This window comes from Hylaeus volcanicus, chromosome 1, assembly GCF_026283585.1.
Source record: "Hylaeus volcanicus isolate JK05 chromosome 1, UHH_iyHylVolc1.0_haploid, whole genome shotgun sequence".
Taxonomy (NCBI): Eukaryota; Metazoa; Arthropoda; class Insecta; order Hymenoptera; family Colletidae; genus Hylaeus; species Hylaeus volcanicus.
In genome coordinates, this window is record NC_071976.1 from 11094304 (window position 1) to 11117714 (window position 23411).

General features: G+C 42.4%; 1 protein-coding gene across 1 annotated transcript in view; it reads left to right on the forward strand.

The window, feature by feature from the left end:
* LOC128875188 (peroxidasin-like) overlaps nucleotides 1-23411 on the forward strand; it is a 237049-nt gene that overhangs the window by 33890 nt on the left and 179748 nt on the right. The window contains exon 3 of the mRNA XM_054120579.1: nucleotides 21949-22100. Within this exon, the coding sequence (XP_053976554.1) occupies nucleotides 22022-22100 (79 nt within the window). The 5' untranslated portion in view covers nucleotides 21949-22021. The remainder of the gene's footprint in view (nucleotides 1-21948; nucleotides 22101-23411) is intronic.

The following is a 23411-nucleotide window of genomic DNA, read 5'->3' on the forward strand; positions in this document are numbered from 1 at the left end:
CGCTGTCTGCGTCCTCGTCATTCTCCCTCCTCGTCGAGCTTTTTCCCGGCCTTGCTCCGCTGTATCGCATCGCGAATAAAACTGGAAGGGAAAAAGGGAACGTGATAGCGTCGTGACGTTATGGAACTTATCAGCAAAATAGGAATTTACGGGGAAAAGTGAACGCTGAGACGACGCGGGCTTGGGAAGAGGATTGGTGAAAATAATGTCGGGGGTTGGGAAGAAGAAAACGACGTTAAATTTTGACGTAGGTTATCGCGACCTGCCTACCGTTTTCGTTTCGCTTCCCTGTACCTTGGCGATTAACAGACTATTTTTTTGTATCGTCGTTAACACGTCCCGTGCGGTGGACTTTTATATTTTGGGTCAGGTGAACCTGGGGCTAGACTTTCATGCAGGGTAAATAGGGGACCAAGCTAAACGGTAATATAGAAATGAACATAAACTATATGTATATGCAAAAATCAATCAATTCAGGATCAATCACATACACGTGTACAACAATGTATCTAAAACAAAACATCGAACGTGAGGCGTGCGATCGATTGGCATGTTCAAAAATGGAGAACATATCAAAAGCATTCGTGATTTTTCTACCATCCCTGCTTCCCGTATATACCAACAGTTGAACAAACAGAAACAGAAATTTTTATAAATCACATCAGCAAATTATCGACAATGCACGAGTGTTATTTTTTTTTACATCGCTAGGCTCAAAGAATTAAAGCGATTTCGCTCATTTGCACAATGCGATACGTATTACTCTCGTCCGAGCGGAGATTTAATTAATTATTTTCGTCCATCTGGTAGGCTGCATCTAATTTCATTGGACGATGTGTGTCAATTAATTAATTCGACAAATTTATTTACCGGAGCGGCTGTTAGCATTGTGTTATCTCACGTTTAACCCAGTAGCTCATTGTTTTTCAATCAACATGCTAATTAACATTCCTCGAGAAGGATTTCTCGTTCGCTGTTGACACGTAAACGAATCACGGCGATTTATTAGCGTAAACAATGTTTGTCGAGGATTCTTCCGGAAATTGAAACTCTGATATGCTTTTGTTCTCTCGACTCTGATAGCTGTTTGTTAATGGAACTGTCGCGAGAAGAGAATCAGCTGTTTAATAGCAATAACGAGTTTTCAAAAAGCGAGAGTTGCGGGAAAGTGAAAGATGAGAAACGAAAAACGGAAATAACGCGAATGAAGTGTACGATAATTCCGTGGAAGCGTTTCGAACTTTGCAGTTTCGTGAGTGCTCGAATGTTAATGGAATTCGATTTGAGACTAGCACAGGCGTGTATAACATTATACCTTCAAAGTTATAGTAGGTTATGAAGGGTTCAAGTTTAATTTCGTTTTCTGATTTACTACATTTGCCTTTACGTTGAGGCGTTATACCGCGAAACTGAGTTAACACGTTCGCCCGACCGTAGTTTTAATTCCGCATAGTTCTCGTGTTCTCCGCTCGCGTTATTCATAGGTACCCTTCGGAGAACGATTTTACAAATCAAGTATTTTATAATACAAATCAAAAATGAAGATACGAGTTGTAATAAGAGTCACGCGAGCACGCGTTAAATTCCAATTTGAATGCCAAGTTTATAGATACGAAATGTTCCGTCATTAGGTCCGTAATACGAGTATATTCAGGATAGGGGTTGAGGCGGTTACACTACGTGGAATTTAAGAGTGGCACAAAGTAGTACTTACCACTGGGTCGTAAGTTTTTATCAAGGTGCTGGGTGCATCGAATCTAGTCGATACGTCGAACGCAACCCGGAAGCGACTGAATGCAATTTGCCAGCTGGTCCATTACGATCGACGTTTCTCGTTCGATACGAAGGTCGCTGTTTTTCCAACCTCGGTCTTCTCTTTCGCGGTTATGAGCCACCGTATTTTCCCTTGCCCAGGGAAAAATGTTTATATTGATGAATCAACGTCGTCGAGGACGCACGGAAAAGAGGAGACGGTATCTGATTTACTGGACCATAAATATCTCTAATCTGTAGCAGACCCGGTGCATCCTTTCACTCCTTTCTCCTCTTGGGCTTTATTTCACGCATACAGGTGTTCCGTCTCACTTTACCCCAGAAGTCGCGTCGACGTTTCCCTCCCGTTACTCCGACTGGCCCACGCTTCCTTCCGTTCTCCATTTCTCATTCGTTTACACGGGGGAAAAAAGCACTGAATTACGATTCGCCTGGCGGTGAATTGAGAAAATTCGTAATCGGTTTTTCGCATCGTTGGAACGACGTATCGCGCTTCAATAAAAAATTAATTTACAGCGTATATTGTTGCTATAAAATTGTTGTTGCTAAATTCTATATTGGTTGAGTATTGAACAATATTTAATAATATCCAGTGGTTTGAGTGCCATATTCAATTTTTTAGTGGAACTATGACATCGTTTAGGTATCATATATTGAAAATAATAATTAATGTAACTCAAATAGAGTACAATAGAGTATTAAAATATATTTAAAACTGCAGATCCGACATCAACAAGTCAACACTGTATTTATTAATTTCTAAGAAGCTTACGAGTCAGGAGAAGCTGTTGGCTTGCGGTAGCTGCTCTTAAACATCCGGAACACTACTTATTCTTACCAGGAAATTAATCCTTAATATAATAAAGGAGTTCTATCTACCGAACGGCGGAGGCAGGATCGATGCACGGTTGGTAATTACAGCGTAATCACGAAACTCGAATTTCGCAACGAAATCTTGTTTATTAATAGTAACTCCATCCGCCAGGTATCCCCCTTAACGAATATTCTTCCCCGATTGGGTGGTCTTTATCCTTCTTCCTCGGCGTCGCTCGTCGATTCCCCGAATCATTTTCGTTATTCTGTGCTCTATGCGCAACAGCGATGCGAAACGATGCTGCAGGGGGATTGGTTGCTCCTCCTGAGCTATCTCCTCCAGGCTTCCTGCTTTGGTCTCTTATTTTCCAACGACGGAACCGTCTGTCATCCTTAACGAGTTTCAGCCACGTATACCTTCGGCGATCCAGCCGATCTTCCGGTTATTCGCGGCATTGAAATTAAATTAAGCGCCTCTGACGCTAATATAACTCACGTTGCTAATATCGGAGACGTTTATTAACGCTTAAAGGATAAAACGTTAACGCAGTATTATTTATACAGAGAATGTCTACGTGTCACACGAACAACGCTCTGGTTACTGTACTTTCGAAAGGATTGCAATTATAGTAATATCTTTTATTACCTCGAGGAATTTGGCACTAGAATCAACGAGATGTAATGCATTCATTACACCAGTTTAATAACGAGAAAAGTTGAAAATAGCAGTTCTTGGGCAAGGGAAAAAGTTCAAAATTTTCGAGTTCGCAATTCTCCAGTTCTTATTACGAAACTTTTTACTTCTCCGTCTTCCATCGGAATATTTTATCGTAAAAAGTGCTGTGTTTTTAATAAGTTGTGAAACAGTCAAGGAAAGTTACACGTTTGGTTTCTGAAAATGGAACGTAAAGAAAGAGATGTTCATCGCGAGAAGAGTTTAGTTTCCAAGTATACATAGGTCTCTCTTCGTGAAAACTGTAGAAATTAAAATGCAATTTATATGAGAATTTATGCTGAGTTTGTTGAAGTATTACATAGAAAAGTTAGCTTTTAGTTTCGTTTTTAAAATAAAGCACGAACAAGAAATATGTACAAGTCGTGAAATAAATGTATATAATGGTGGATTTGCAGATCTAAGCAGAAGGAAAGTATTTGATTTTATATTTCACCTGTATCTCGGAACATTTGATTTAGTTAGCTCTATATTGAAAAGAAATGGGGAGGCACGATAAAGGCTAACAGTTCATTCAGCGGAATGGGTGTGTACACGTTCAGCATACAAATAGTGGAATTTGTCTGGAACAGGTTGGACAATGTCACTACACCCATAATGGTTCCGAGGAACTCAGAAATGTATGCTATTCGAATTTATCGTAATATTATTTTATTTCTTTCTATATTCTTTCAAGTATTACAATACTTTGGTTAAAATTAAAAAGAATACAATACTATCAGTGGAATTTTTATAATCGCTATCGATTTCCGTTTTTTGACTAGCCCTTCGAAATCTGCCCTTTGTCTTTTACTTTCGAGCCAAAGCGTCTTCAAGGGAGCATAGGTGGAAGAAGTGCCCAAGTACGTGTCGAAAGAGCAATCTCGATGGGGCCAGTTACGCGTGCCCTGTCTCGAGTTTCCTCTCTACTAACTCGTTTCGACTTTTGTACGAAAAGGACCTCGACCCCTGAGTTCTGGAATCGGTGTACGTCGCGTGCTCGAAACAGTGAAACTTCCCTGGGGTTGCTGGACAAAAATCTTCGCGACTAGGATCGTCGCCAAGTGTTGTTCGCCGAACTGAACTGTTCTCGGCAATAAGAAAAATAATAGCTTATCGAACGTGTACGAGTAATTTTGAAAGTATGAATCATTGATTGGTAGAAATTTTGTGAAAAATGGTTCTTCCTCTTGCTTATGCGAATCCAGTCGTTCAACTTAACAGTGATCCACGGAAATCTGTCCCTTTTTCTCGCAAACGGTCGTTCATTCTTATCAATCGCTTTCCCGCGCGAGCATATATGCACAGCGGTGTCGGTTAACTCTATCGACGATACACGGGGATGAACCACGCAAAAAGCGTTTGATCGAGCCGCGACAGAATGATATACAATGGAATTTCGCGGCACACGAGTGTTCAGGCATACCATATATCAGGATCAACCGCGAGTTTCCGTTTTCAGCTCGATGCGCTTCACCGTGGGCCGTTTTACAATTTTCCTCGAGAGCAGTAAATGAAATTCGAACCTTGGAGAGTGAATGTAACAGAGTCGCCTGTAATAGAGGGTTGGTTTACTGAAATATTTTTTTTTTTTTTTTTGGTAGAAGAAAGAAAATGATCTATGTAAGAAGAATTTATGCAATGATATTTGTTTGATATTTTAGTGGAATGCTCTATCCATATAAAAAAATCTGCACGATCCCTTTATCAATTGAACGAATTGTGTCCTCATTTAGTCGACCATCTCCCTGCAGATGCTTCTTAAAAATGTGAAAATCGTCCATGTCACGAAGCCAGCCTCCGAAGCCTCCCAACATTTCTATTTTCGATCAGGCAACTCCGATATTTTCCGTTCGTGATTTTAATGCCAGCAAACACCAGCGAACGCTTTTACCCCGTTGAAGTATGTGGAGTTTATACGGTCGCCTTTTAGAGGCGGCAAATAATCTTGACTCTGATGACGTCAGCTTAAAGGATGTCTGAAAGCTTCCGTCACATACCGAGAGCCACGTTATGGAACGGCGTTAAAGTAAACGGGTTAAAGGCGAAAAGCGTTCTTCTTTCGTTCGTTTGGCGGGTAACACCCATCCCCGTGCTGGACCGTATCGACTTCGGTCTTGAAAAAGACCGATTGCCCGCGGCGATCGTTAGTTACTGTCGCTCGCGAGCAGAAAATCACAAATCGTCGTCCAGTCGAGCCGCCACGATTACTAATCGTTCCTTTCTCTCCCAATGGACAACACGGTTGCCGATATAACGACTTTGATCCGAGAATAACGCTGTCGGGTACGTCGAACTTTATGATCCATCGATAGACGAATATTTATGGACCCGAAGGGGTTTGATGAGCGTTTCATTGCTTCAATTTCATTCTGAAATAGTGCATTTATGAGATAGGCATTTCTTCTATAGTCTAAGAGCCAGTGACAGTTTTGAAACAAATTCTTTCAAAATACACCTACGCGTAATTGTTCTAGCAAATGGCTACCAGACGATGGTTTTCGTGATCGTCACTTATTATACTTCCATAAAAAAGTCCATTTTCGTTTCAAATTGACGTAAGTAAAATTGTCACTGACTCTTCGAATATCAACTCACCTAACCAAAAAAAGTAAAAAAATGTCGGAGTGAACATTCGCGCACATTGGAGTGCGCATATTCGTCAGGGAATTCTTGACTTACGTGTTCCTTACGACTGACGGGACCGTTGCCATAACTCCTCCCCGCGTCTGTGCCGTATCGAGGAACGGTAAAAGTGGCTCATCCCGAAATTACGTCCTTTATCCGATTTATGAGTCGCGCTTGGCACGGTCATAATTCGAAGATGGAATACATTAACCCTGGATCACCTAAATAAAGACGTTCCGGTTTCTCTGACCCATCTGGACGACCTGTTCCACCCCACGTTGGTCAAACTTGGCTGCCCACTGAAACTTCATCCCGTCCTGCCGTTGCGGGATGAAGAATCATGACAGCAGCGGACCTCACGAGATTGGTCCTAAGCCTCGAATAAAACCTCGACTGGGGCGACCAGGAGAATTTTTTCCGCGAAAGGTTTATGGCTGCCGTTTGAACCGTAACGGTTCTGGGTCATTTTTCTTCCCTCAGATTAAGAAATTGTGGTCCCCGAGACGCGTGGAACTGTTCACATCACGGGTAGGAGCTTATAGCGTCATTTTTGTTTAACTTTCGATTCATAAACTTCTTCTTAACCCTTTCGATAAATTGGACGAGATACGATCCGTTCACTCCACGGAGCACTTTTTGAAAAATCTTAAATTATGTGTCAAAGCACTTGGCATAGTCATAATTATTTTAATTTATAGTAACTTTCCTGAAAGGGAAAGAATTTTAGAAAACAACCTACATTATTTCGTCGCATTTCTCAACTTTTGGTTTCGTCCATATAATCGTACAAATTACATTTTGACAAAATGTATCGAAAGGATTAAGTTGTTTTTGAAAACATCCTCAGTTGAATTCACCCTTGAATAGCTATTAGCACCGCAGCATTTCTTAATTTGCGCTTCCATCGCAACTGCGCGCGATATTAGATTCGCAGAATCGCGCGACTACGACGCGATTCCGTATTATGCTTTTCGGATAGAAATTCCTCCAAGGACCGGAAATTTGGCTGCGAAGTTCCGGGCGTGCATATACGTCTAAAGCAAACGGTTCCCAGAACGCGTGGTGACACGGGCTCGGGCATGCACCGACACTTGCATGGATGCACCGCGCAGAGCCCGTGCTGCATGCGCGTTTATTGGCTCGACTTGTTTATACAGGAACTCCGTAGTTACATATCCGTGGTCGATTCCTACCCAGGCGACCCCTCGTGTTTGTCTTTCCATACAAAGGAACCCCACGAACTCAACAAAGGGAAAAATAAGTTAAGGGTTGTCGTCGTCGCGTTAAATAATTGATACGTATCGATGAGCGCCGATTCATGAATGCTCGTGGGTTAAGTATGTCTAATTCAAGGTTTGAAAAGAACAATTAATATTTAATACGTTGGCTGCCAGACTGAGACTTGTGAATATTTCTGCAAGGTCAACATTTTCTCTCGAGGCATTTGAAAATTAGCTAATATAACATTTGTTGCAGTATTTAAAATCTTTAGCCTCGACAAAATCGTATTCAGATTTATTTTTATTACGCCTCACTTTTGAAATTAATTCTTTTAGTTTCTTAATGAAGAGTCCTGTCAGCCCTGAGTGACGTGTCTATCAACATGTTAATATAGTGGAGGTTTTACAAAATGCAATGGAAATATTAATTATACATTTATGTATGTATAAATAAAAAAGACTGTATTGATTGGATTTTATAAACTCTTGTAAAAACCATCTTTTAGGGATGTGGAGAAAAACGGAGGACAATTTGACGTCTAAATGTCCTACGACCGAGGGAGAATTGTTTCCATTAAAGTCGCGATCGCCCAGTCCCTTTGGAGCTTGCGACAGGTTGCAGGCTGATTCACTGATGTCAGGCCGAGTGCATCGTGCTCGTATATGGACAATGAACCCGCTCAGGTATCCAGGGTTTGCCCGTATACCTATCTGTCTCTTGATCCAGAGAGCATTCCGATGGTTAGTCGATTGCAAATCGTGGAATTCGTGTCTGCGGCTTCCATTAAGGGAGTTCGAGCTGTAGTTTCGCGTCCGTAGCTACATCCTCCTCTTTCATGGCGCACTGAACGAACAGTTCTCACCCCTTTCCTCGCCTTTGTTGTCGTTACCGGTTGCCCTGGCTGCTGCGATCGCGGGCCTTTAATTAACGATATTTGCTAACCGTCATTATCATTTGTATTTCCCAGTCAAACTAGGAATTCGCTGGATTACCATTCCAACCGGTAAATCGAAACGGCTTGGACGCGAGAGGGAATTGTCCTTGCTCGAAGATCGATGTCCTCCGTGAAATCAGATCTCTGCGATTCCTCGAAGAAAATGTCTAATTCAAGGGTTGAAAAGAACAATTAATTTTCATATACAGATTGAGAACAAAATTAGGTGTTTATTTAACACGTTGGCTAGCAGACTGAGACTCGTGAATATTTCTACTGGGTCAAAATTTTGTCTCGAAGCAATTGAAAATTAGATAACGTAACATTTATCGTAGTATTTAATTTTTCAGCCTCGAGCTGCGTGCTTTCAATTTTCTATTTATTTTCTGCAGGACTGACAATTGAATTTTTTTACCCTTAAAGTAGAGTCAAAACATCTTTTGTGAAAGTAGTAGTTAATACGATGTTTTCCCAAGCCACAGAGACAGATTTTTACCAGTTCGAGTAAGTTTAATTTGGAAGAAACGTGGCTCGCTCTAATAAGTCGTGGAAATACAAGAAACTCGGGGTCAGATCAATGGTTATACGACGGAATCAACTCCCAGCTCCTAAAGGAAGTCGATACGTTTCCTTTCCAAGTTGGATCTCCGAGCGTGGTCCATTGCACGTTCAAAGTTCAATTCGCCAAGATTTTTGTTGATGTCCCGCTTTACGATATAAAGCTCCGTTTTCCCCATTGTCTTCCGAGTAAATCTTCCTGCACGGGTTCGAACGACAATACACGTTCGAGGTACTTTCGTGCCACGATTCGGAAAGTCGTGCACCGTGTATCGACTCTTATCTCGCAGCGCGTATTTTCCTATCAACAGAGCCGGGTCGCAGTAACGATGCATAACGAAGTCGATCCGGGCAGAGATCGTACATACTCGTTGTCTGCAGGCGGGTACAATGAAACACGCGTCGAATAGCGAATCCAGGCAGGTTTCGAAGAACGACGCGTGCATAATTAAGACGATACAAGCTCAACGAGCATTGTCCAGGACGAGCGTCATCATAGATCCGTTGCCATCGACCGTTGGCAAACGATCGATTGCTGAAGAGACGGTGTGGGATTTACAGAGGGTGGAAATAAAATTCTTTGGACAGCTGTGACTTTTAATTTGACACGATGTTCGCGACAATCACGCAGATTTAGCCAGTTATTGTTTGCTATGCATCTAACTTTTTTAGCGAAATAATAGTGTTACCAAAATTCATGGAATCGGGGTAGAGACGTACGAGTGCATGGTGTGGGCAACAAATTTTCGTTTACTACTTGCTATCTCGGAGCATTGTTAGTTGTTGCGGCAAGGAGACGCGATTGGATGTTAAACGATCCCTGTCGCGATATACCGATGCTCTTACGGTAAATTAAGACGCGCCATGCCACGGCAATTTCATTTCGCATAGTTCACTATCAAGCAGCGCTGGATCCTTTACCTTGGCTATCTAATTAAACTACAGGTTAGATTGCGTAATAAATTTGTCAGCCTAGCTTCTTACGCACAGGTTTATTCTTATGTGATGTTGTTAAATAACGTACGCAAAAAGTTGGTAGGTACGTATTGTTTGTCGTCAAAATTCTACATAAAGTTCACTTTGGGAAAAGCTAATTTAGTAGATTTGATTGTTTCAATGTCAAATAGACGTCAACAAAGTTGAACTACGTTACTCCAACCGTACTAACTGTTTATTAACTGCTTTGGTCTACATTCTACCACTCTTTGACCTCGACTGTATGACTCTCTGCTTCGAACCATGCAACTCTCGTGCAACCGCTCTTTGATTTCAACAGCCTACCTCAACCTCTTGCAGTGCGGTTCTTCAAACCGTGCACCCACAAACGCACATTTAGCACTCTATGCACTCATTACCACGCACACTTTGCTCGCTATCGATATACTAGACCAGACATTAGCTCGATCTCGTCTGTTTCGAACACTTGTTGCTACCGAATAAGTCGCGATTCCACGTTTCAAGTGATTCGAGTCAACGCAAAGTCGGACGGTAGCCTGACAACTTCTGTTCCAAAATGTTTTCGTACAGAAAAGGCAGAGAAAATTAAAAGTTTGATAAAGAGATGGAGATTATTAACTTTTAAATCTAAGCACTCGAACTGACAGTTTGAGTTTGCATTCTCTTCCACACAACATCGTACAGTTTAATTTTTTAACCTTTGGTCACCCTTGCCTTCTCAAATCCTGTCACTCACATAAGTAAAATACAATTCCGTGCAGTATCTACAGCAGACTTATGGGCAGTCCAATCCGTCGACTGCGTTTATTCGCAAGTTTGTCTTTTGTTCCAGTGGCCATAATTCGCCGCTCAGAATTGCTTTACGTACCTGCAAGTTGCGTCGAATTAATTCCACTCGAACACGTTTGTATCCTCTGTGCAAACTTGAGCTTCGGCTGCATATTGAAAATTACCATTGGCACGATAATTAGTTAGAGAGTATTAATATTACGAATGATCCTGATTCCGTTAGAACAGGAACCATGGCTGCGTTTTCCCCGTGGCGTAGCCGGATATTATCCCTGGATAGCGCCCGAGAACGCGCTAGTATTATTGTAAATGTTTATCGGCGCGTTAGGTCGGCCTACATTCGGCGGATCCGTCTGCTGGAAACTCCGCTTCGAGTTTCAGGAACGTTGACCGACAATCCGCGCGGATTCCTCCCGATCCAACTATTATGTTCCGGTTTTACGAGTCACTTGCCCTGGAAACTGTAACACTGCCGGGGATTCCTCGATATAAATAACGATTCGGGTAATAAGACGACGCGTCGCCGGGATTTGCGAGCAACGGTAGGAAGCCCATTTGAATTTTCAATGAACGAATGGCCCTCGATATCGCGGAGGACTGACCGATTGTGGTCATCTTTATTATTAGATCACGAACTCTTTACAGGGAGAAAATATCCCCTTGTAGTTCAATCATTTCTACTTTTAGAAAATTGTGTTAGTGGAAAAATCATGATTCCTTAACGATGTTAAGTGAAAACTCGTCAGATATATGTATATTCGGACATCCTTGTTCTATGCTTAAATAGAATTACCAACAACTAAACTCTCTTGTAAATTGGGACCTGCCACTTCACTCTTTATTCTTATTCTTTTCGAGAGCTGCGTAACATATTCAACTCCATTGTATCTCGCCATTCTCCAGGATCAAACAAACTGTATTCGTCCACGATTCCAACAATTTCCGATTGAACTCCATACATACGTATGTTTCCACTCGTGTAACAGCGATCCAGGGTGGCGTGTTAACGAAGGATGTATCGTGTATCACAGTCGTCCAGTGATCCTTACGGATAGAGTGTGTTTCCTCGTGTTAAGTAGGTTACACGTAGTTACACGAGGAACAAGAAAAGCGGGCAGTCTCGTGGCGTTTCGATATTTTCACCGCAGAACCAATCAGTAATCACCGTTGGAGAACAGCATGGTGGACATAACCGAAACGATAATTGTTATTGCGCTCGTTAGCACATCCACGTGGAATGTGTCTCTTGTGTGTGGGCCACGAAAGTACCGATGGCCCGGTTTGGCGACGTGGAGGGGGATTAACAATTCCGCTGGTGTTAAGGGCAGATCGTGGGACGCGCTGCTGCAGATTCAATGGGGTGGCTAATGAATTTAAGCTATCTTCAGCGGGCTCCATCTGCAGCTCAGGTCAGATTCTGCTTCAACAGATACAGGTAGATCCTTCCATGGGGTCAAACATTTTACTCTATCCTGGTATTGTTTATTGTAAACTTCGGGAGTATCGGAAACCTAAGGACAAACGTCCTTACATAAAAACAGAGTTGGGGACTCAAAGCATACAAGCTCGATTAATGAGAATCTCAGCTTTACTTTCAATGGAAGGATTTCTTCACTGGTTCCACGTTGTTTCCAAACGCAATTCCAAAGCGTCAAACGAGAAATTCAACGCTATCGACCCCGCAGCTCGAGTCTCGCTGCGTCTAGAGCGGAGGATCGCAACATTGCATAGAAAAAAGAAGAATAACCAAAAAAAGGGGATAGGAGTCGACGATAGAGAAACGTTCCTCCCTGGAGGACGATAGAGAAAAAAACGACAGACGCTAAGAAGTTGCTCGTGACGAAAAAATTTCTGAAACTTCCATCTCTCGAGGGGGGCCAAGGCAGTTAAGAAGAGTTCGTCGAATATCAGGACAAGCTTGCCTCCGAGACTTCTCCTTTTTCTGCCCCCATAATGGGAGATAATAAGCCGAGAAACCGGATTAGCCGGGTCCTCGTGTTCGAGAGCGACGCGCTGTAAATTTTGATTTCCGTTTCGCGTGGTCGACACGCCGTAACGGAGTCGGATAGCTCGTGTTCATTTCGCCCGGCACACGTGAACACATTTTCATTAAACGCAAAACATACGTTACGCCCAGGTACGCGTTAACGAGTCACCGTTAGCGGGCCAACACACGCTGCTCTCCGAGGATACTCTCCACGACCGATGCCAACCACCACATAGGATCTCCTGGTGCAACGTCGTCCGCCGGACGAAATTAGCGAGCTACCAGCACGCGAAACGCTCGATTCGTTTCACTCTTGCTCCCTGGTCTCACGCTGCGTACCGCCATGGACTACGTTCAGCCAGCGAAAGTAAAGTGCCGCGTTGAATCCTCCCGGTGTTTGCTTTGCCCGTGTGGGCAGTTTGAACTCCGTTTCACGCAAATTTTTGCTGAAACACGCTTTAGCATTTTTACTCCGGGATATATAATGTAGGATAGACTCTGGCGATATTTTTAGGAGATGAATGTATACTGTTGTATTTTTAGTCGAAGGTAATTGTTAAGAAACGTTAAGAAATCGTGACTTTTCCACGGACACAACTTTCTAAAAGTAGAATAATTTGATTAAAAAACTATATACATATTAACCTATTAATTAACTTTTTCATGGGATTCGAACAAAGTATCTTTCGTGTTTTCGTGGTGAAGCACTTAACGTCTAATTATTGCGTCGCGTCGGTTTAATTCTCTTCCAGTTTACTTTCGCCTCCCATTAAACGGGATTAAAAACCCTGGTGCAATTATTTCGTCGCTACAAGGGGGGCGAACCGTTAGCAAAAACACCGCTGCAAATTGTCCTCGGGGATAATTTAACAAGTGAAACGGTCGCAATGTAAGTTATATAGGTTTGCTAAGCTTTACGGCTGGTGTTCGCGTTCCTCTGCCGGGGCTGCACTCGTAAAAGCTCGACGTTAAAGCCGCGTGACAGTGGCGAACGATTAATTTAATTTACCGTACACCTGCAGCGATCCGGTTTCTCTCCCAACTTCATCGTTTCGACCCGTTCGATGAATCAGTCGTTTAGTTGAGATTGTTTCGCCAGCAGTCGTTGTACCGTGGCGCTGGCAGTTTAACGTATTTAAAGTTGGATAAGGACCAACACGATTCGAGCTGGTTTGAATTTTGTCGCTCGATCGCGCGACATTTAAGTTAGCGCGAATAGAACCCAGACCTTGCTCCCACTCATGTCGCGGATCAGCTACGCGCGATTTTGTCGCCGCGCGACGTGCAATTAGGACAAGGCGTAACATTATCAGTGACAACATCGACGCATTCTGCGTAGCTCGCTTCGCGGTGATTATTGTGCGCTCATCGGTATTGGTCCCATGTAATTTAGTGAAAGGGACAAGTGGAACAACGATGCGCTACATACGAGGAAAATTTATAGCTAAACCTGCGCATGGTAAGCTTTTTAGTTAGCCCTCTTCGGAGATTGATTCTGCGTGCTCAGACAGGAGGATTGAAATATAATTGGAAAGATAACAAATGCGTATCAGGATTGTAGGATTACTGGAGTCCAAGGAAATCGACGTCATGGTATGATTGTTTGAGCCGTTCATTACACAAATGGATTAACTCTATAACACAAAAAGTTAATAAAAAAAAAGTTGCAATGAAATAAATATAAATTGCAGTAAATATTGTATAATGCATAAATAAATAGCTTTCATCTAACGGTATATAAAATAAATAAGAAAGAATAGTGGCAGCTTGTCTTATCGCATCGCGCGTCCACGAAACGTGGCAGAAAATATGACGAGTTGCACTTTAAGCTAGACGAAATTTCCACGAGTCGGCGGCGATATAACGTCGAAGAAGTGGTTCGTAAAGTGGAGTGACACGGTGCACGAGTCGGTATTTGTTCGAGTTCGTTGTTCACGAACAATAAACGAGTTCTCGCGCAATTGGTCCACCGACCACGTGGAGGGTGGTTACGGAGGGGTGAGGCTTACACGGCGGCACGGTGTGACACGTACTTTATGGTTGTGTAGAACATGCCCTGGCTACGATGTAACGTAGTTGTTCTGCGCGCTTGTTACTGGTAACTAATGCGCTACCCGCCCATTCGATAGCCTGATTCAGCGATCAGGTGATGCGAGTGATCAGAGGGGAGAATGGGAAATGGTAGAAAAAGGGCGAAGCGAATTGGGTGTAGCGATCGTTCGAACGGGTGAAACAAAGGGAATGTAACAACCAGATATAAAGAAATTAAAAAACACATTTCTCCTTTAATTCAAACTGAAAATCGTGATTTTTTAATATGAAAATTATAAAGGTACAAATAATGTATGCTATTTAAATGTAGCAAAAATGGAGTCGACATCTTCAATAGTTCCTGAGAATAATATTGTTGACAGAATGAGTACAAGCGAGCGACACGCAGCATGCGAGTACCGAGAAACTCGATAGTACATTGGTAAACCTGCATACATTATTTTAATACCAGAATCATAGATAATTAAATATACAACAAAATTAAATGCATTCTTGTTTGATTGTAAATTCCTGAATTCGGAGTCTCAATTAAAACTACATACTCTTATAATAAAAATTCTTTTCGACACGTTTAGTATTTCTTGCACTACTGTAAACTTTGATCGAACAAAAACGCTCAATAAAGAAAAGTATTCGATCAATTTCGCGAGTGACTATGCAGCGCGCCATGGAGCGCGACGGATGGAGCAGGAAACGTACGAAACAAGCCCGGTACGAGAACGTTTTCGTTTTACTGTACGGGAAAACGAATGTCCGCCGTCATAGGTGTACGGCTGTATTTAGTTTTTCCCCTCGAACGGTTTCCGATTTCCGATTCGTCTATTGGCGATCGATCAGGCCGACGCCACGAGATCGTTTGTCGAATAGACCGCAGTGCATGCTTTTTCCTCGTTGTTTGCGGGGGAAAAGAGGATGCATAAACGCTGGTGTCTGGAAACAGGGTCAACAAGTGTCGGTATACATCCGCGTGGGTGTGTTGGTACCCGTAAGTTCGACGGTGACTGTGCCAGATTGTCTCCCGGCGTTGTGCGGTAAATTCGTCTGTTGTGGTTGCGCAAAATTAAGTATGCGAAGCCTCTGGAGATATCAGCGCTACGAAGATTAGTTTATCGTTGTCAGTGTCGCAAATGGAGCAGTCGAGATGCCGTGTATCGTGGGTGTCCGAACCTGAAGAAGGATCGTTTCATCGAAGCGAATGGCACAAATCTCGCGACACAGTAAAAACGGGACTCGCGCGTATTCCCGTGATTTCTCCCGCGGGCATACAATTATTTTTCAAATCAGACCGACCAACGCAGCAGATAATTGGAAAAGGTTCGACGTGCGATGCTTGTGGTGGAAAAACACCGTGAATACATTTCCCGACGCGTCCGTGGGTTCCGACAAACGCTTTGTCCATATTCACGTTCCTATCGATATCGCGTTAAGAAAAAGGTTTTTGTTTTCGCATCCGTTATTTCCGTTCGAGTTATTACCTCTGTTTTTCAAGTGGACGTGTAATACGCAGCACGATCTCGCGGTAGAAAACATGAGCTCTCACAATTTCGAGGAAATATTGGCAGTTGCGGAAATGGAGCTGGATTATTAATTGTAACGAAGCGACGAAGAGTCGTTGTAAACGGAATCGGATGTAATATGATGAGATATATGAGTGAAACGACATTATTCCAATTGAAAAATGGGTTCGAGTCGTATTGGAGAATATTTCATGCTCGGGTAATTTTAACACTGGATTTACGAAGTCATTTTCACGCATTTCTACTTTTAGAAACCCAATATATTTTTCAATCATTTATGCTGATTTATATTTATGCAAAAAAACAAGTACCTATTGGAATTCATTTTTGTCTGAGCCCCCTAATTAATTTTAGTTAATCGACTTCATTTATTGAAGCAAGACCAAAAACGAGAAGATTAAAGAGACAAAATCCAACTGATCTACAATTGTAAATGATAAATTTTAATTGCCAGTGTATTATTAATATATTAAAGCCTTGCTTCAGTAATAGAAATCCGCTAAGAAATCTCCGTAAATCTTCGTAAATCTAGTGTTAATAGAAGTGCGAACGAAAACCCGAAATGGATTCGTGTTCTACCGTGTTCCTCCGCTTTTTCGAAGCTGGATCTTCGAAAAGCAAATTTATTTTTCGAGTGGTAGCCTCTCGCGCGCAACTTTCCCCGCCTCATAATTCAATTTTCCTAGCGGAAACACTTTCGCGAACACGTTGAAAACTACCCCGCCGTTATTTAGGGCACTGTACTTCTAATGGGATTAAAACTTACGGAAATCCAATGCGAACCGTGGAACAAACAGGTCGTTCCCCGGATTCTCCTCGCCTCGCGGTTTGCAGAGAGTCTGTTTAATCTTCGACCTCTCGGGGGATTCGGTAAAAGGTCCGCCAGTATTCGCGTATCGGTCATCGGGGATCATTCTTCGGCTCTGATCAAAAGTGAGGATAGAAATGCCGGGTCTCCGCGGTTCCGGGTCCTTTTGTGGGGGATCCGTCCATTCGGTGAAGTTATCCGGTAGAAATAAAGACAGGGAAAACGAGAGGCGGACGTGATTCGCGTAGCCGCTTCGGCGATTGCGGTGTCGGTAACGTGAAACGCGGATCGACTTTAGCAGACGCGTGTCCAACATTCAAATAATGGAAAACCGCTCGACTGAATTTTAGTTGATGCTTGTTCCACGCAATCTCGAGAGTTCTTAATCCCTGCCACGAATTCACGCCTCGTGGTTATTCGCGAAACTCGGATTTGTTTGAGCGTGAACGCGTGTGTTTGAGACCAAGTTCGTTTTAAAACCCTCAGTTCTTTGTCCAAGTATCGCGTTTGCTTTGTTCGCCACGGTTTCGAATAACGAGGGAAGAAATTAAGATGTTTAGCATTTTTGACGTCTCGAAAAATGAGTATTTCGATGCGCTGGCGCCTTTTATTTAAATAGCACGATCGAATCATACTTGAAATGAAGATAAAGTAGGAAATATTTCATGCAATATCTACAGACTCTTAATTATTCGGTCTTACGGATGTTGACCTAGCTCTCCAGGAGCTGCGAGAATAAATAAATGAGCAACTACACGGTCTTAGCGACTTTTTCGCGTTTCTGCCTTCGTAAACTTCACTTCAAAGCGGTTATGAGTTCCCGCGTTAAATCTAGTATTTATGTCTTCGTAAACTTTCCCTCCAAGCAGATGCGAAATGTCGCGAACATCTCTATTAAGTGCCGTGGCGTTACAGGGTCTTCTTTTTAATGCTGGCGGGGAATATCGTTGCAAAACTTCTACCTTTAAATATCAGAGGAATTTGCATTATTAGAAGTACGATAAGTTTTCGGCTTGCTGCGGGAGAAGTTTACTTCGGACGTTCTTAAATCAGTTTACTTGATTATTTTCAGAATTACAACCTTGCTCCCGTGAAATATGGTGCGCTCGACCCGTGGGAGGATTCCAAGATGGCCGGTGGTAATATTAACGCTTGAACAACGTTGAAGGGATGGATTGCTCGAGTCATTCTTCATTTTGATCGAAAGAGACTTCGAATTCCATTTGATTGTGAATTGTTCAGTGTCGAGAGTATTGTAGGAATTTCCAGAACAATTACAGTCAGTAATGTCTTTATGTCTATGCCTTTATGTCTATTGAAGAAATTTGTTTAAATTAAATGTTAGGTTTGGTGTTTCCAATTGTATATTTGTATTGACATATTTTATAATGAAAAATGCAATTGGTAACATCAAAACTATTATGTAATTTAGTCAAACTTTCTCGATAGAAATAGAGGGTACGAATATTTATGGGATTGACTATATGTTGTATTTATGACATCGTTTAGATGTTCTGTTACAATAGTGTTCGATAAATGTAGTCAGCAGGGCGTCGTGTTAAATTCCCTTTGTTCTCTGCGTACGTTCCCCTGCTAATCCTGTCATCGCATCTCTCAAGGATTAAACAGAGGTGGCTAATATATCACATTTACCACTCCATGACCATGCACAACCACAATAAATGCGTCAATCCACGGGCGACAGACATCGGTCAACGCATAATGCTTCACTTGAACTGACAGAAACACAAAGTGACCTATGCCGAGTCACGATAAAGCAACGACCTTTGGGCGACAGCTACCGGTCAATGTTTAATATTGCATTTACATTGAGAATAACAATGATTGTGCCCAATCACAAATGTTACTCTTTCATATTAGTTTATTATATTACCACCAAGCCTTGGTTTTTGTGCGATCTTGTTTTGTACGATTTTTCGTGTGCGATTTTGCCAAATTTAGAACTAAAGGCACCCAAAAACTTACCCATCCCCGTCGCAGCGCGTCCCAGTGCAAACGAATCGTTATTTCGCCGAAAGTCGAAATCAATTTCGTCTGGATAAACGGTACACTCGAATTAATTATCACCAATCCTTCCCTCGCTGCGTTCGGAGCGATTTTCACGTTCGAGCGCGAACTGTGCTGCGCCCCCCCCCCCCTCCTGCTCCTGGCCAATTAATATCCTCCTGTTTGTCGCGAACTTTCCTCGAGTGAAACAAACGGTGGAAGTTCCGTCGACGACATCTGGAAATTTATCAATCTCCGTTTGGCCGATGTTTTCCAGCCGTCGCGTCGTCTTCCAGCGAACCGATCGATCGGTTTCTGGCGGTGGAAGCCCGACGATTGTAGTTTCGACCGATGTTTGCTCGATAAACCTCTGTGGACCATGCAAACTAACCGCTATTAGCCCACGGGCTCTCGAGCTGGAAGTTATTAATTGCATTGGTAGCACGGGCCCCCGTGTAAACCATTGCGCACACGAGGAATTAGGGTATTCCTAGCGAAACGCTGAATAACTGAATCGCGCGACTCGCCCGGCCTCTATACTTTGACGGCGCATTAACGCAGCTACCGATTGTCGCGTTTAGCGTACGGAACGTATCGCGGCTGTATTTGCAATTATTATTAATCGAGAGCGTGGCTTTGATACCGTTCGGTTCTATTGCGTCGGCGTAGTACATTTGGGGAAAACTGGCGATTTTTGTGTGTACGCGAATGAAACTCCCTGTCGTCGATGGATCGTGGTCGAAAATGGTTTCAATGTTGGACTATGTCGGACCATGTACCAGTTTTATTTCGTCGCTTTATGACTTTGATTAAAAGATTCGTGTTTCAGCCATTGACCATTTGTGTATTTATATATTTCTGCGTTTATATATCTACGTATTTATATGTTAATGTATTTATGCATACATAAATATTACAGAATAGTACAGTACACGACCCACTTTAAAAGAATTTTCCAAAATACTTCTATTCGCATGCTCCGTCACGTCCACGCCAGAAATTCCCTGGAAAGCCACGCGTTTTACCAAAAAATTCTCTCGTTCCTGCGCAATTAAAGAAACTTGCGTGCGAGCAAGAATCACCCCCGAGTTAATGCTGTTCGTCTTCCCCTTCCGAGTAATAGCGCAATTAATATAATAACATGATGAGATTTTTCACGGGAGCAATTGTTGAACCTCGCCAGGGATTAAATTATACACTACCAGCTGTTGTGACGTATATGCAAACTCGCATAATCGCGAACGATGAACTATTAGCGGTGAAATGTAGAGTGTAAGCTGTCTGGTAAATGCGCCAAAAATTTTCGGTGAAAACGTCGATGCAATTAAAACTTTTCATCTCCACCTTTCGCCTACCGTTTAGCTGGGCTATTTTAGGTAATTGCGGAGAAGCTGGACGGATGGAATAAATTTTGCAACTTTTCTGGTACTTAATAAACAAAGAAAGTTTCTTTCGATGCTTAATTATTAAACACGATCGAAATTCTGTATATTAATGTAAGTGTTCCCTCAAAGCACTTAAACAAATTGTCTTTGAGCGGCGATCGATAGTCGTAAGATCGATGGTGGAGTTCCAGCGTATCCCAAAAGGTATACATCACCCAAGACGTACTCTGGCCTTCTGGCTACAGCTAACGTTAAGCTCCTTCCGTCGCGATCTCGTTGAATGATTAATCCGTGGGGATTAAAAAGGCGTCGTCGCGTGCTCGTAATGAAAATGAATGCTGTTCTTCGCTCGCAAGCAGATTACGTTTTTCGTTCGCGTGTTACCTATCTCCGCACGATTTTGTTTCTCTTCTATGATAGGAAGTTATTCGCGTGAGTGTAATCCCGTGATACCGCTGCAATCAGTATCCTTTTCTTCTACTATTTTTCGATGTGGTATTTTCTGGGGCATCCGACTCGAAGGAATGGTTTCTCTTACCCCTCGAAGTGGCGGAAGGACGTTTGATGGAGTGAAAGGTGACGACCGACGAAACGATTGCAAGGGCGAGGGTTGGCGTTCGAGAGTAGACGATAGATTCATTAGGGTGGCGTCGGGAACCCAATGGCGTACCGTGTTTTCGGTCGAACTTCCGGTCAAATTGAATCACCCGGAATTTCATGGTAACAATCTTCCGTTTAACTTCGACCACCCGTCTGATTTAACGTGCCCTTTCGGTACATATACACGTAATTGGAAGCGGTCGACGCTTGGATGCACTCATTGAGTATAAAACAATCTCATTGGAACTAGAAGGCAAATTTAACGACAATTTTATGTGAACCGATATTATGGATAGTTTGGAGATAAACACCTTGACTCTCGTATACCTCAAGCTATGTAATAAATTATTAAATATATATATTGAACATGATACAAGGGCTTATGGACCAGCGATGGTTGAAATCCGCTTTTCTATTATTGATAAAAAAAAAAATAGCTGGGAGATTCGTGATTTAAATTATGTATGAACTGTTATTGTATAAACTGACACGAAACATATTTTATACAACAATCTGATAGAAACTGACATTATGAATAGTTAGGAGATTCACGATTTGAATAATGTATAAACTATTATTGTATAAACTGACATTTATGAAAGACGTTTCAATACAATTGATTGAGCATGATATTCTATAGTGAAATTAATTTTCGGGTAAAGAGAGCCGTTGCGAATACATGGAGCCCATATTAGCGAAGAAATGGGACATGATAGGATGGGGTTCCGAGTGTATTAAACTGTTAATCCGGGAGCAAAAGGGGCGATCCTTTTTCTGGGACACACGCACGGATCGCTCGAGTAGTGCATTGATCTCTGCCTGGGGAGGCTTTGTGTCTCATGGACCCGATTGGGTCAACCCCAGGTAACCGGAGGTGTTATTTCAAAGTCCAGGGGGATTTCCGTAGGCTCGGTAGGATCGTTTGACATTGTACAGTAGGGGAACCGAGTATAATTAACGACCGCATCCGTCTCGTCTCGGCGCTTTATCTTTAATTACCATGCGATAAGATTCAATTTAAGATATTAATTAGAATACCCGTGACCTAACAAAATAGCCTACTAAACGTTCTTTTCGTCGAAGGTTTGCTTAGGAAACTGTCTAGGATGATTTCTGGAATATTAATAAGCATTTAGGTTGTACGTATTTTTGAATATGTATCTATGGACGAACGAATATTACAGTTGGGGCCATTTCGAAATTTCAGATCCGAAGGAGACCAGATGCGCTTCAGACGCGCCCCAACTTTCAAAACAGAGATGAGTTGAGGATCGGCTACGATGTTGTGTCGTTTTTCGGCCGTGGTGGCCTCCATTTTGGTTCACCAGCTACACTTCCTGTGTGCCGCCGGTTCACTAGGTGAGTACATGAATTTTCTCTATTTTAGATTAAAAAGATACTTCGGTCTATACTATGCCAAGTTTACTGCATCCTCGTTACAAGAAAAGAATGATTACGTTAGATTATTGGAAGAAGAGATAAAATAGCTTCCGTCATGGGACGACAAGAATTTTCCGACACCGTGATTTAATTTTCTCGGTGAACGTGATGGACGATGATTGTATTAGCTTGATCCCGGAGTGGCATGCTACCTTACCAAGATCAAAAATATTGAGAATGGGAAAGTCTGCTATCGATGAGGGGCAGTTTATACGCGCTGAATAACGAGCTGTGAGCCAAACGGTTGGTTCCCAGACATTGTCCTATAATTTTCCAATTAAGGCATTGGATTCCCATAAATTCCACGGCCACGGACAGGATCCATAAATTCGATGCTGTACTGAGCGACAAACCACGCTCTATACGAAGCAGTTTTCGAATCGAGGCTGCTCTTATCGCTAAAACCCCAGAATTCAGGAACAACTTGGACGATCCATTCCATTATACTTTTTAAGTCGAACCATTTGCGCCCGCAATGCGTACTTGACGAATTCTTTGTAAACTCAGCAGCATGAAAATGTTGACTTCTTTCTCCGCGACAGGAGAAGCAAACGTAGGAAACTCTGCAGAGCAGGTAATTCATTATTTTGTCAGGAAGTGCACGCGAGAAAGTTCCTTAGAAATTTAAACAGGATTTCCAGAAGCTTGTTTCTTTAGAACAAAAGAGCAAAGATTATTCCTCTAGCGATGGAACTAACAGCTTCGACGCGTCTTAAAATAAATTTCCTTCAAAATCTGCCGTCCGCGGGGAAAATATGGCTCTCCCTTCTTCGCATAAAAGACCGAGTGTAAAATATTAACGATGGTTCCGTCAGCCGTCCGAGAGAATACATTCCTTCTCCAAGTTTTCACCGTACAATCTATTTTTCACTCGGTCGAGAATAGTACAAACTTTCATTCGAATGAACCTCCTACAATATTGTAATCTGCGAAAACACAGGGACGGAAAAAAATTCTTTTATGATCCGAAATATGGCACACCGCCATGATCTAACCGCTAACACTAATAAAATCTTGGTTGAAAAATAAAAATATCGTTCACGTATCCACCAAGCAATATCCTTTCCATTGCAAGGGTTGATTTGAACCCATGGAGTAATTCCTCGGACGACGTTCTCTCGGACGTATCTCGAAACCTTGACCAGTAATCGGGTTTATCCTTCCTGTGAGATTATGTGCCCCGTCTTCCTAGCAGATATTACAAGTCCCTTCGTTCCATTTCTCGGGGGC